The sequence below is a fragment of the Lutra lutra genome, chromosome 2, assembly GCF_902655055.1.
Source record: "Lutra lutra chromosome 2, mLutLut1.2, whole genome shotgun sequence".
Classification (NCBI taxonomy): Eukaryota; Metazoa; Chordata; class Mammalia; order Carnivora; family Mustelidae; genus Lutra; species Lutra lutra.
The window spans coordinates 58,269,568-58,281,938 of NC_062279.1; the positions used below are offsets into that span (position 1 = coordinate 58,269,568).

At 43.9% G+C, this 12,371-nt stretch overlaps 1 protein-coding gene across 1 annotated transcript in view; it reads left to right on the forward strand.

The window, feature by feature from the left end:
- Positions 1–976: 976 nt before the first annotated feature.
- NUGGC (nuclear GTPase, germinal center associated) overlaps positions 977–12,371 on the forward strand; it is a 46,181-nt gene continuing 34,786 nt past the window's right edge. Inside the window, 7 exon segments of the mRNA XM_047717497.1 lie at positions 977–994; positions 1,530–1,618; positions 5,171–5,275; positions 6,109–6,217; positions 7,039–7,261; positions 7,752–7,982; positions 10,980–11,189. Coding sequence (XP_047573453.1) covers positions 1,576–1,618; positions 5,171–5,275; positions 6,109–6,217; positions 7,039–7,261; positions 7,752–7,982; positions 10,980–11,189 — 921 coding nt within the window. The 5' untranslated portion in view covers positions 977–994; positions 1,530–1,575.

Here is a 12,371-nt window from a genome sequence, read left to right on the forward strand (position 1 = left end):
CAGTTTCACAGAGGATATGCTAAAACAGGACCTTAAAAGAAGAGTAGGAATTTACTGGGAGAAACAAGGGAAGGGTACTCCACAGAGGGAACAGCGTACACTAGACTGCGTGGATAGGAGACCCTGCCTTGGGGAACTGTAAGGAGTTTTGAGAGTCCTGGGAGGGAGCCTCAAGATCAGGAATAGAGAGATGAGGAACTCAACCTAAGCCTCAGGACTTTGCACATAGTAGGAATTTCCACCACATCCAGCCAACACCCACCAAGTACAGAAACCATTGGCCGGTTAATATCCACCAGCCAAGGTAGGCAGAAGAGGCTGTTTTGACTCTTAACAGCCCAGGGGGCTAGTGGCAGTTGACAGATCAGATTTTGCATTTTTCAAAAGGGCCAGTGACTGTCTGCTTTTGAAGTACACGGCTGAGTGATCCACACAGCGACATCAGATAAGGAGAGGAAGCCCTTTAGGTGCTCCTCACGTGTGTTGCTCAAATTCCTCTCTACGTGGAGATGAAGAAGCTCTAAGATAGCACACCTCTACCCAGTGTGCTGTGCACTCTGTTCTGGTCCTCTCTGGGTTCCGTTCTCCCTCCATGCCCAAGCTCTATCAGCCTGCAGACTGCAGACAGGTGGGGTCTGACATTTCTCCTTTGGGGTGTGCCTCTCTTCCCCCACCCCCTAATCCGGCAGATGCCCCAAACTGAGGGGTTGCGTATAGAGCCAAGTAGGGGTGTGTTCTTCGTTGAAGTGGAGTGAGGTGGCAAGGAAGACCCAGAGTAGGGGCGTCTGGGTGGCTCAGTTGGTTGAGTGTCTGCCTCCGACAGATCCTGGGGTCCTGGGCTCGAGCCCCGCGTCGGGATCCCTGCTTAGCAGGGAGTCTGCTTCTGCTTCTCCCTCTGTCCCTCCACCTGCTTGTGCTTTGTTTCTCTCTTTCTCTCTCAAGTAAATAAATAAAATATTAAAAAAAAAAAAAAAAGAAGATCCAGAGAACCTGGGTATCGCATCTCTACTGCCCCACTCAGTAGCTTCCAAAGCAACCCCAGGGAACCCTGGGAATATCAAATATTCCATCCATCTTCCAGATTCTTGCTGAGACCTGCTGGAATTAAATACAACTGAACCTGAGGCTTACCCAATTGGGCCCTTGATGTCACCCAAAGGAGCAAAACCGTATCATCTCACCTTTATGGTTCTGGTCTCCAGAGGCTGATTGTGATTTCAGAGTGGATTGTCTTAAAGATCTCAGATAATATCAGTTTAAATTTCTACAGATGTAACTACAATTGAAAACTAATGGCCAAACATGGATCTTTGTCATGTTTAAATAGACATGTAGTATATGGGTGCTGTGAGGAATTCAAAGACAAATTAGAATGGCTATTGGCCTTTAGAAGCTTGGAATCTAGTTGGAGAAACAAAGCATAAGCAGATTGACACATTGTTGTCGTTGTTACTCTTTTGCTTTTTGTACTTACAATTTCTGCTGTTATCCACCTGCCCCCCACCCTCGTCCTTTGTATATATTTTCAGGCTGGTTCTCCTAAGTGGACAAAAGCAGACGTTTGCCTATCAGGAAATGGAAGACACTGAGGATTTTGTGGGTCAGGGGCCACATCCAGGTAATATCCCTACAACATCCCCTGATGGAGTAAATAGTTCCTATTTATCATTATATAATAGAGGGCTGATGGGTTGAGACTGTATTTAATTATCGTCAGTGTTCCTTCATCTTTATTCAAAAGCTGCTTTCTTATGACACGGTATAATAGTGAATGAATGTCAATTATTTCAACAATAGCTTAAAATAGAGCTATTCATAATGTAGTGGCCTGTCCAACCAGCAATTATATTTGTATATCCAGGCTCCCCTTCCTTTTATTTTTTTTTTTTAAAACTTCAAAAGATTTTATTTATTTAACAGAGAGAGAAAGAGAGAGATCACAAGTAGGCAGGTGGCGGGGGGGGGGGGGGGGGGGGAGCAGGTTTCCGGCTGAGCAGGGAGGCCAATGCTGGGCTCCATCCAAGGACCCCAGGATCATGACCTGAGCTGAAGGCAGAGGCTTAACCCACTGAGCCACCCAGACGCCCCACTCCCCTCCCTTTTAAAAGGAGGTTCCAGAAAGCCATCTTGGATTTTCTGAGGGTAGTCTCTCTTGGAATGGGCAATATAAGGCCCCTGGAATCATATCAGGTGGTTTTCTTAGAAGGGGAGTTATAGGGTGAATGCCTTTGGAGTCAGTGAGGGCGGCCTCCCTCCCTAGAAGGCTGATGTCGGGCCCCAGAGCCAAGGAGGGAGCCTTCCCTAGGAGGATGCAGGAGAGTAATCCCTAGGTACAGAAAAGAGGGAGTATCACCTCCTTTGTGTTTTGAGAGGAAAAATTCCTCACTCACAGGGGATGAAAACCCTTAGGGGCCAGGGGTACGCAGTTTCTGAGTCAATGGGGGTGGTGGCTAGCATCCGAGGCATGGCTGGGCACGTAAATGGAAAGAAAGATAACACTGGGGCTCCCTTGGTTGAGTTTAGCCCTGAGAGAGCTTGCTTGGAAGACCCGCCGCACTCCGGGATTAACGAGCCGGTATCCTTTGTCCGGCTTTTAGGGACATTTCAAACGCGACACCTTGTGGCAGCAAGAAGCAACAGCAGCAGTAGACTAGCTTCGGATGCCCTCCCACTCCCAGGGCTCTTTTTCTTGGGTGATTCCCTTTAAAATGCTGAAAAGCGGGAGGGAGTGCTTGAGCAGTTATAGGGAATGAGATGAGGTGTAGCCGGTTCAGACCAGATCATTCCAGTTACAATCTATATAGCAAGACTAACCTGAAATGGTCTAAATCCCAGATAGTATACTTTCTCCTTTCCAAGTGGCTTTTCTTTTCAGAAACTGAAGACAAAGTTTAAACCTTGCTGTTTCATCTGACTTCTTAGCCTTTGCTTTAGTTGAGAAATAAGCTCCCGATCTTTTATCACATTAATTGCCAGTGCTTATAAAATGGAAATAAAGGCCATGGATGCATGGACCCATCCCTTGTTTTATACACGTGGCTAAGATACGATGTACCTATTGTTTACAAAAAAGAGCTCCTGGGTTCCAAAGTCGACATCCATCACTTTCCTCAGCAGGTTGTAGAAATTTCTTGGAATCCTGAGACATCTTTTAAGCTCCTGGGTTCCAAAGTCGAGATCAGAGCCCGACATCCTTCACTTTCCTCAGCAGATTGTAGAAACTTCTTGGAATCCTGAGACACCTTTTATAACATGGACTAAAATATTCTTCGACCTATCGCTGGCCTAGGGAGGCCTAAGTGGTAGATCCTTTTTTTTCCCCTGCTTCTTCTCCAGTTCCAACCACTGAGCCAGCAGCTTGATATTTAATTCTAGGCAGTCCTTCAACTAAGCCATGATGAATTCTTTGAGTTGAGCTCAATTAAAGAAGCTAAAATGTCTGAGGCAGAAGGGTCTGGAATACAAGCTCTTTCAACTCCCTGTCACTGTGGGAGCATGAGGAGGCTCAGAGTCAGGCTTTGGCAAACAGCACCCAACCTCACTGCAATACTTTCTGGGCGGTGAGCAGACTCCAGGACCTGGCAGGGTTTGTGCTGGAAGCCATAAGGCTGAACCAAGGGGGAAGGACAGCCAAACCATCTGGAACATCTGCTGTCTGGAGCCCAATGGTGGAGGCTAGGCCTTCTGAGCAGGCTGCCATCTTGGGTATCAGAGTGAAACTTCTTCTCTGCGGTTCTTCAGGGAAGATGACTTCTCAATGTCATGCTCAGTTTTGGGGCCTCACACTCCTGGATGAGCTTGGAGTGCCATGACTCTTGGGAATCAACTTTAAGGGTTCATCTTGATGAAGTTCTAGAATCTAGGTGAGGTTCGGTGGGGCGAGTTCCAGAGCCGATGGCTAAGAAAGAATTCTTAAGATGTCTCTGATGCAAAAAGGTGGTTTATAAAGCACGGGGACAGGACCCATGGGCAGGAAGAGCTGCTGCCCCAGGTTGTGAGGGATGGCAGGTTAGGTACCATGCGGTTGGGGGAAGGTGAGGGAAAGGGAGGTTTCAATGGAGATTTCATATGCTAAAGAGGGCCTACAAGGTGCCAGGATACCAGAGGTCTTGCGCTTGATCAAGGTTGTCTTTCTCTTTTAGCAAGCCATTAACATCAAGATAGTTGGGAGATTCCTAAAGAATGTCACATTTGTCCCACCCAGGAGTGGTGGGGGTGAGGGGGAGATTGCAAGGTGTCAGCCTTTTGCTTTGTCCTCAGCCAGTCTTCTGCTCCCTCATCACTCTCATGGCCATTTCCCAAGGCCTAAACTGATTCTAAGAACACTGGGTTAGGATCCTTGCCAATCACCTTGACTCCAAAGACCCACCTATGGCCCTTTTCTAACCAGGTGGAGACCACCAGTGGGTATTTTCTAAGACACATCCAAAGCACAATGTTTTGGTCGTACCCTTCTGAGGATTATGGATCCTACCAGCCCTTCACTTCATAACCGAGGGAAACATTAAAGGGAATAAATCTCTGGAGTATTACAAAGATTTGCTGCTTGGGGATTTCTCTTCTTTTTTATGTAAGGAAGCAGCTGCTAATGCCTTTCAGTGAGGAAGGGGGAAAATTCTTCCAAATTTAACCTTGGAAGGGCATCCACTGATAGAACACCTTCCCATGCTCTTACACTGAGTATATTCTTGTCAGGCTTCTCATCTTACAGGTAGTCAAGGAGAAGTGATTTGCCCTGGTCATGTGGTCCATTCTTTTTTCTGCATTCTGCTCCTGATCAATTTCTTTCCCAGTCTGGAGAGACTTCTCGAGGCCTTCCTTCACCCCACACTTAGTTGCATCTTGGGCTTCTCTGTACACAGTTGGCGTTTAGTGAAGAATATCCAGCCATTTTGGTGGCTCAGGATTTCCAGACTTTTCATTTCATTTCAACATATGTCCTGGGGAGATACGTTAGACTGCATTTGCAGCTAGATGCGAAGTCCTATGACTCTGGGAAGTAAGAACCAGACTAGAATGGTCCAGCAGTGCCTATCTCTGATAGGAGTTTACAGGCATACAGAGGTGGCAAAATTATTCTTAGATTCTTTGGGTTTGTGTTCTGATAGAGGTCGGGCAAGTATACTGTGCCTAAGAGCTCTAATTTTATATAACCTCTGTTTATCTCTAGTTGATGATGATGTATTTAAAGAACCAATGAAAAAAAGAAGACGTTCAGATAGAGACCAGCGGTTCCGCGCATTTCCCTCTGTGGAACAAAGTGCTCTTAAGGAATGTGAGTATTGGGGCGCCTGGGTGGCTCAGTGGGTTAAAGCCTCTGCCTTCAGCTCGGGTCATGATCCCAGGGTCCTGGGATTGAGCCCCACATCGGGCTCTCGGCTCCGCAGAGAGCCTGCTTCCTCCTCTCTCTTCCTGCCTGCCTCTCTTGCCTACTTGTAATCTCTGTCTGTCAAATAAATAAATAAAATCTTTAAAAAAAAAAAAAAAGGAATGTGAGTATTATGACCCTGCTGTGTGGCTTGTATTAATGTGGCTCTGTTCTTTTCCAAATGTGTGAAAATGCTCAAAGGAGGAGAATGTTCAGTTGGAAAGAAGGATGAAATATTTTCAAATGATCTTGATCCAGAAAAGGAGGCCTTGGGGCAGGGATCTATAATTTGACAGTTCATCTCTATGAGTCTCTGGATAGGAGGGTTGTTGTCACAATAACCTCTTCCTGATTAGGACTTCCTGATTATGACTGTGAAAATGGTTGGTTTGGTGCCTTGGTGAGTGTTTCTATGATGCCCTGGCAATTTTTCTTTTTATGACCACAGGAGAGAAGAATCTAGAAGGGCTATAGCCCACAGCAAAGATATGCTGACTTCCGTTACAAGGGGTTTCGGAGCAGACTGGGCCCTTGGGAGGCTCTCATAATCAATAATTACTATCTCCCATGAGCAATCATTGCTAGTGTCAGATAACTTGCTATCATATTTAATTGGCTTTTCATTTCATTTCATTTCTTTCTTTCCTTTCTGTGTGGTATTGAGCACATTCCTCTTCTGGAGATGTAGTACTTCATCTCTGCCAGGTATGTGTTGGCTAATACATCCCTGTTGATTCCAGATGAAAAATTAGAGTCACGGACCAGAAGGGTTTTGAGCAACACTTATCAGAAACTTATTCAGTCTGTTTTCCTGGATGACAGCATTCCTAATGGAGTCAAATATCTCATGTGAGTCTGATATCAGCTCCCCATCAAATCTTTCATCAATTCTTTCCTTAGGTGATCGTAAGTGCTTTTCTCCATCAATGAAAAGGAATTTTCAGTTAGAAAGTAAGCAAAGAAGGCTGAACATTTATGTAGCTATGGGCTATTAATTATTATTGATTGATTGATTGATTATTGCCATTCATTGTGTTGTCACACTTGCTAGGTAACCTGTTAAATACTTTACATATATCGAATTTCACTTACTTGTCCCAATACCCCTATAAAGTAGGAGCTATTTTTATCTTCCCAATTTTACTGAACTTGTGGCTTAGAGAGACCAAGACATGGACCAAGGTCGTACTGTTGGTAAACGAAAGGGCCTGAATCCAACCCACGCTGTGTGAAACTCTAGCCTGTGGCCTCAACCACTGGGCTGAGCTGACTTGAAGCACTTGTTTGGTGCCCGGGCTGAATCTCTTACTCACAAAAGTCTCCAGGTTGCTCCCAGTAATACTGTACCTCTGCCTAAAATTTATTTCTAGGATCAAGACTATGTAATTTCCATAGAACACAAATGAGGATGCTTTGCATCCGGATAGGCATTACAGAGTTTGTATAGAATTATCACTACCATGTATTTTTGCATAATCTCCTTTGAGGCTCATGATGACTCTGTGTAGGAAACAGGGACTAATATTCCCTTCTGATCAAGAAAGTCGCAGAGATTCAAAAAGATGTATGATTTGCCTGGGATTACAACTCAGTTCCTTCATGTTCTATTTTGGTATTCTTCCCACTATGCTTTGATGACCCTGACCATGTGCATTTAAAAAACAATTTAGAAACAGGCTTCTTGCCTTGATTGAAAAACCATCATTGGACCCAATCTACATTGGATTATTTGGAAGCACAGGGGCTGGGAAGAGCTCCTTGATCAATGCTATCATCCAGCAAGCAATGTTTCTACCAGTATCTGGAGAAAGTATATGTACGTCATGTATTGTACAAGTGAGCTCAGGCTGCTGTGAGCAGTATGAGGCCAAAATCCACCTTCTCTCTGACCAGGTAATTGTCCCCTTCCTCCCTTCCTCCCTTCCTTCCTCTTTCCCATCCCTGTTTTCCTTCCTTCCTTTTTCCCATCCCTGTTTTCCTCCCTCGCTCCCTCCTTTCTTTCCTCCTTCCCTCTCTTCTTTCCTTCCTTTTCTTTCTTTCCTTTTCCTTCTCTATTAGAGATTAATATAATATTCCTTGTAGATATAGTTCATGCTTTTGTCAAATGAAAAGAACATAGTACAGAATGAGAAAGTTCCGTAGAGCAAGATGGGGGTTCTAGCCTGCATCCTGTCACTGTTGTTATGGGCTTTGGGCAAGCCATTTCCCTCCTTGGGCCCCTTTTTCCTGAATGACAAAACAAGGGGTTTGGATTAGATGATTCCTTGCTGGATTCCATGATGTTAGAGTTTCTGAATATGCAGCCCCTCCAGGAATGGACTCCCTTTTTCCTTGTTTTCCATGTCTGTGTCATGAGGGGCTTGGCCCTACTCTCCCTTGGCAGGAGTGGAAGGAGGAGCTGAAGAACTTGACTAAACTCCTGCACAGGACAGAGGAACCAGACAGAGAAGAGGCAGACATGTGGGACAGGGCCGATGCTGTGGAGGAAGCCATCTGGAAGCTACAGATGTTTTACGGAAATGGAGCGGAAAGAAAGAGCTATGAAGAGCTACTAAGGGCAAGGCCCAAAGGAAAGATTCCCACCTCCAGAATCATCACCCTCAAGGCAGAAGAGGTAGCCCTGAGATTTCTTTCTTCATTTTATCATGAGTCACAAGTTTAAGAATCAAATCCATTGAGGAAATTTGCTCACGGCATGGTGTTTTTGTTGGAAACGAGTTGATACCCGAATCAGAAGTATCCCTGCCCAAGTTCTTTTTCATTATTTATGGTTGTCAAATGAGAAATGTTAGTGTCTGACTGGGGGGTCTTTACTGCCCAGGGAAGACTATTTACAGTTACTTGAGGACTAATTAAGGATGCTTGAGGCTACAAATGTCTAAAAACAAAACCATCTGATTTATAATGGCTTAAATGAATAGGGATTTATTCATTTTCTTATATAAGAAGCCTGGAAGCAGCTGGGTTGTGGGTTGGTTCAGTGGCTCATCAATGTCAAGATCAACACCTCGCGGCGCCCTTGGCCTGCTCTCAGACTTGTTGCCTCATACTCATAAGAGGCTACTGAAGTGCTAGACTTCACAGTTGGCTTCATAGAAGAAAGCAATGGATAAAAAGTTGGCACCAACATCTCCTCTTTCCTGGGAAAGTAAAAACTTTCTCAGAAACATCCCCAGTAAACTTCTGGGTAGAATTTCCTGTTCAGAGGATTCAGTCACATGGCCTTTCTAGCTGAAAGGGAGTCTAAAGCGAGAAGCAAATATGTTGTGATTGGCTGAGGCCAATTTGAATCCACTGCCCAAACAAACAAACACTATTCTGCTAGCATGGGTGAAGCATGGGATGGATGTTGGATATGCAGCTAGTAGAACAACGCTCTCCTCACATCTATCATCAATATTCATTTTATTAAATTTAAATTTCATTTTAAAGTAAAGTAAAACACTTGCAGAACTAATGCATAATTTTATTACAATTATACATTTAAAACCTAGTGTTTCTTGTCTCTTAAGATTCGTGTTTAAAATATTGTTATTCTATATATAAATCTGACATTTTCTTGGTATGAAGTAAGAACAATTACTTAAACTTGTTCTAAATTTTAATGTTCATTTATCTCCCAAGGTTAACATAGTGAATCCTCCTTAAGTAGCTAATGCTTACTTGTATAATTAATCGAGTTTCCTTAGACTTTCTGTGTTATGGTTCAGATTTAATATAGTCCATTCTCTCCAAAATTTTTAAATACTTGACCAGGCACATTTAGAGGTCAAATAAATGGAATCTTTCAAGACACTTAGCTCTTGTAAATCTAGGAAATCAAACACATCTAATAGTCACTTCTTATATTTAAATGAATATCACTCTTCAAAATAATTACACTCTTATTTTGTCTAAAACATAGACTGAGCATGTCCAAAGAAACACAATGATTACAAAACTGGTTACTTTATCGGCATACATACAACTTACACCAAGTAAGCTACACCAAGGTACCAATATAGTATCCATTTCTTCACTACCCTGTATTTAGAAATATTCCTTCCTGGTGTTACAAATTTACCCCTTGAAACTAGGAGTTGAAATACCAGAATTACATCTCAGTGCATGAGGGCACAGATTCAAAGTCTGAGTTCAGGATTCTAGACTGGACTGAGGGAAACTGAGCTTTTGCCCTCCAGAATAGTTTGTCCTGAGCCAGTTTACTGGGTTGAGCCACCTTCTTATACAAAGGGACTTTTCAAGGACATGCTTTTTCTTTCACACTGCCTTTAGGGTATCTGCTTTATTTATTCTTTTAAAGATTTATTTATTTACTTCAGAGAGAGAGAGAGAGAGAAAGAGAGACCATGAGTGGAAGGGGCAGAAGGAGAGAGAGAATCCCAAGCAGACTCTGCACTGAGCAGGGAGCCCAACATAGGGCTCGATCTCATGACCATGAGGTCACGACCTGAACTGAAACCAAGAGTCAGACGCCCAACTGGCTGCACCACCTAGACACCCCCGGTATCTGTTTTATTTTTAAGTTAAATATCTTAAAGAACTTTTATCATCTTTTCTTTCACATTTTCCTGTTAATTTGATTAGAGTTGATGAATTCTGGGACTCCCTACCCAGATTGCAACAAACCCCTTGATTTAATCTCAACTCTCTTAAGAATTTCTATTCTTATCTTTCTTTCAGGACTATTCTATAGATATTTATTAACAATGACTACCAAAGGGGCGCCTGTGTGGCTCAGTTGGTTAAACGTCCAACTCTTGATTTTGTCTCAGGTCATGATCTTAGTGTCATGGGATCAATCCCCATGCTCAGCAGGGGGTCTGCTGGATATTCTCTCTCTCCCTCTCCCTCTGCCCTTCTCCCCTGCACCCCCAGTGCACTCTCTCTCTCTCTAAAATAAATAAATAAATCTTTTTTTAAAAAGACCATCATATATCCCAAATCATCTGTCTTTTGAAGTAGTATCCTGGTAGAGATTTGCTGCCACACATGATTGTTGGCATGAATATGTCCCATGCTAGGACAATGGGCTGAGAACAAGTCCCCATCACCCCCCCCATCATTAAAACATTCTGGAAATGCCTACACATCATTTTTTTTTTTGTATTTGGAAGAGAAATTTTAAAAAACCTTTTTAAAGATCAATTTCAGACTAATTTTCAATTGGGTCACCATGTCACTGTCAATTTTCCAAAGTCAGGGCTTTCTGGTAATCCAAATGTTTGCATTAGCCATGGGGGAAGAATGCCCTCTCTTCAAAATGTAGACAATTGCATATTAATAATGTTAATATTAGAATTGAAATGGAATTTAGAGGTTGAATTCATTATCCAGTGAAGCTATAACTTTGCTGAAGCCCCATTCTAACTGGTTCTGGTTTTTTTCAACGTACATTTAAGGAGCTTGCACTTTCTGATCTCCAGGGTCCTTTCTGGCTCTCAGAGCATAGGGCCTTTGCAGGTGGGATCACAGGCCTCCCAGAGCCTGTTGCCCAGTGCTGTTTCCTACCATTACTCAGTGTACCTTCACTGAACCCAAATCACAGCTGATCTGGGATCGAGGAACTGGGAGAACATCTGGTATGTGTGACTTTGTCCTTCTTCCTCAGGCAGGAGAGCTGTCTGTCAAGCTGGACCCCTACATCCGGACTCAGAGGAGAGACTTGGATGGAGAGTCAGCTGAGACACAGATTTGGCCCTTGATCAAACACGTGGAAGTGACTCTTCCCAAATCAGAGCTGATTCCAGAAGGCGTTGTGCTGGTGGACATCCCAGGCACAGGCGACTTCAACAGCAAGAGGGATGAAATGTGGAAAAAGGTGATTCTCTTTCCTGTGACTTCATTCCCTCCTCCCTCAACTACTCCACCCTTTCTAAAGCAACAAAGAATGCTCTGCTTCAGCTGCTGGGGTTGTAGGAGCTCAGGGGCTTAGATTCTTCTACTTGCTAGGTCTACCCAGGTCAATGGCAGGAGAGGGGTGGCCAGAGAAACTGGGGAGGGAGGAATCGTGAGGCAGGCCTGGAAGCTAGAACAAGGGTAGGAAGAACAGGGGAAAGGTCAGGAACCAAGTAGTGCGGTCTAGGAGTAAGCAGAGGAAATGCAGACAGAGGGGGAGAGGGAGGCCAAGGGGTGGGTACAAAGTGGAGAAGCTGAGAGCCAAGCACCAAGGAACCAGGAGGCCACTAAGGTGTTTAGCTGTAAGGCACAGAGGCCCAATAAAGCAATCCCAAACCAAGATGGGTTAATCGAAAGAGTATCTGAGCATCTCCTGAGACAGCCAGGCCTCAGGACCTCCTATCAGGACAGAAGCTGCCATTGTCTCTCTCACCCTCTGCCTGGCTCTTGGGACTATTTCTCTTTGAGCATCTCTTTGCAAAGTCCTACTTTTCACTTAGCTTTCTCTATTTAGCCCTTAGGTTCCACATTGTGGAGAATGACCTCCCATCCCCATCTCTAATGACACTCTAGTTCATACGCCTATGACTGTTTGACTTCAGTCTCTGTGTGTTTTAGTTCAAATTCCTAAGAAGGAAAATGGGATCAAGTACTTCCCAGCTAATGCTTAACCCTCTCTGGCATAACCATCTATCCTTAGTGCAATCACTTGTGGCTGAAGTGGTGGTTGAAAGTCTGTCCTTTCAGCCAAAATCTTGGGTAGGGTTTCAAATCTCAGCAAATGAAGTCAGAGCTGATGGGGCACCCCCAGATATGTCTACAGCCAGAGAGTTAAGCATTGGGGTGGTGAAATCTGTACCTAATGATTAGAGGTTGAAACATCTTTTAAGAATTTATCTCTTTGTTCATTTGCTTTTCATTCGTCAAACACATATAATATGTAAGACAATGTACTGAGGATGCAAAGATTATAGCTAATAATAATAATGATGGCAGACATTTACCAAGCATATATTTTATACTAGGTACTGATCTCAGTAAAGGAAGTTGCCCATTATCACCCTGGGGATTTTAACCCAGGCAGGATGGCTCAAAAGCCTCTCGG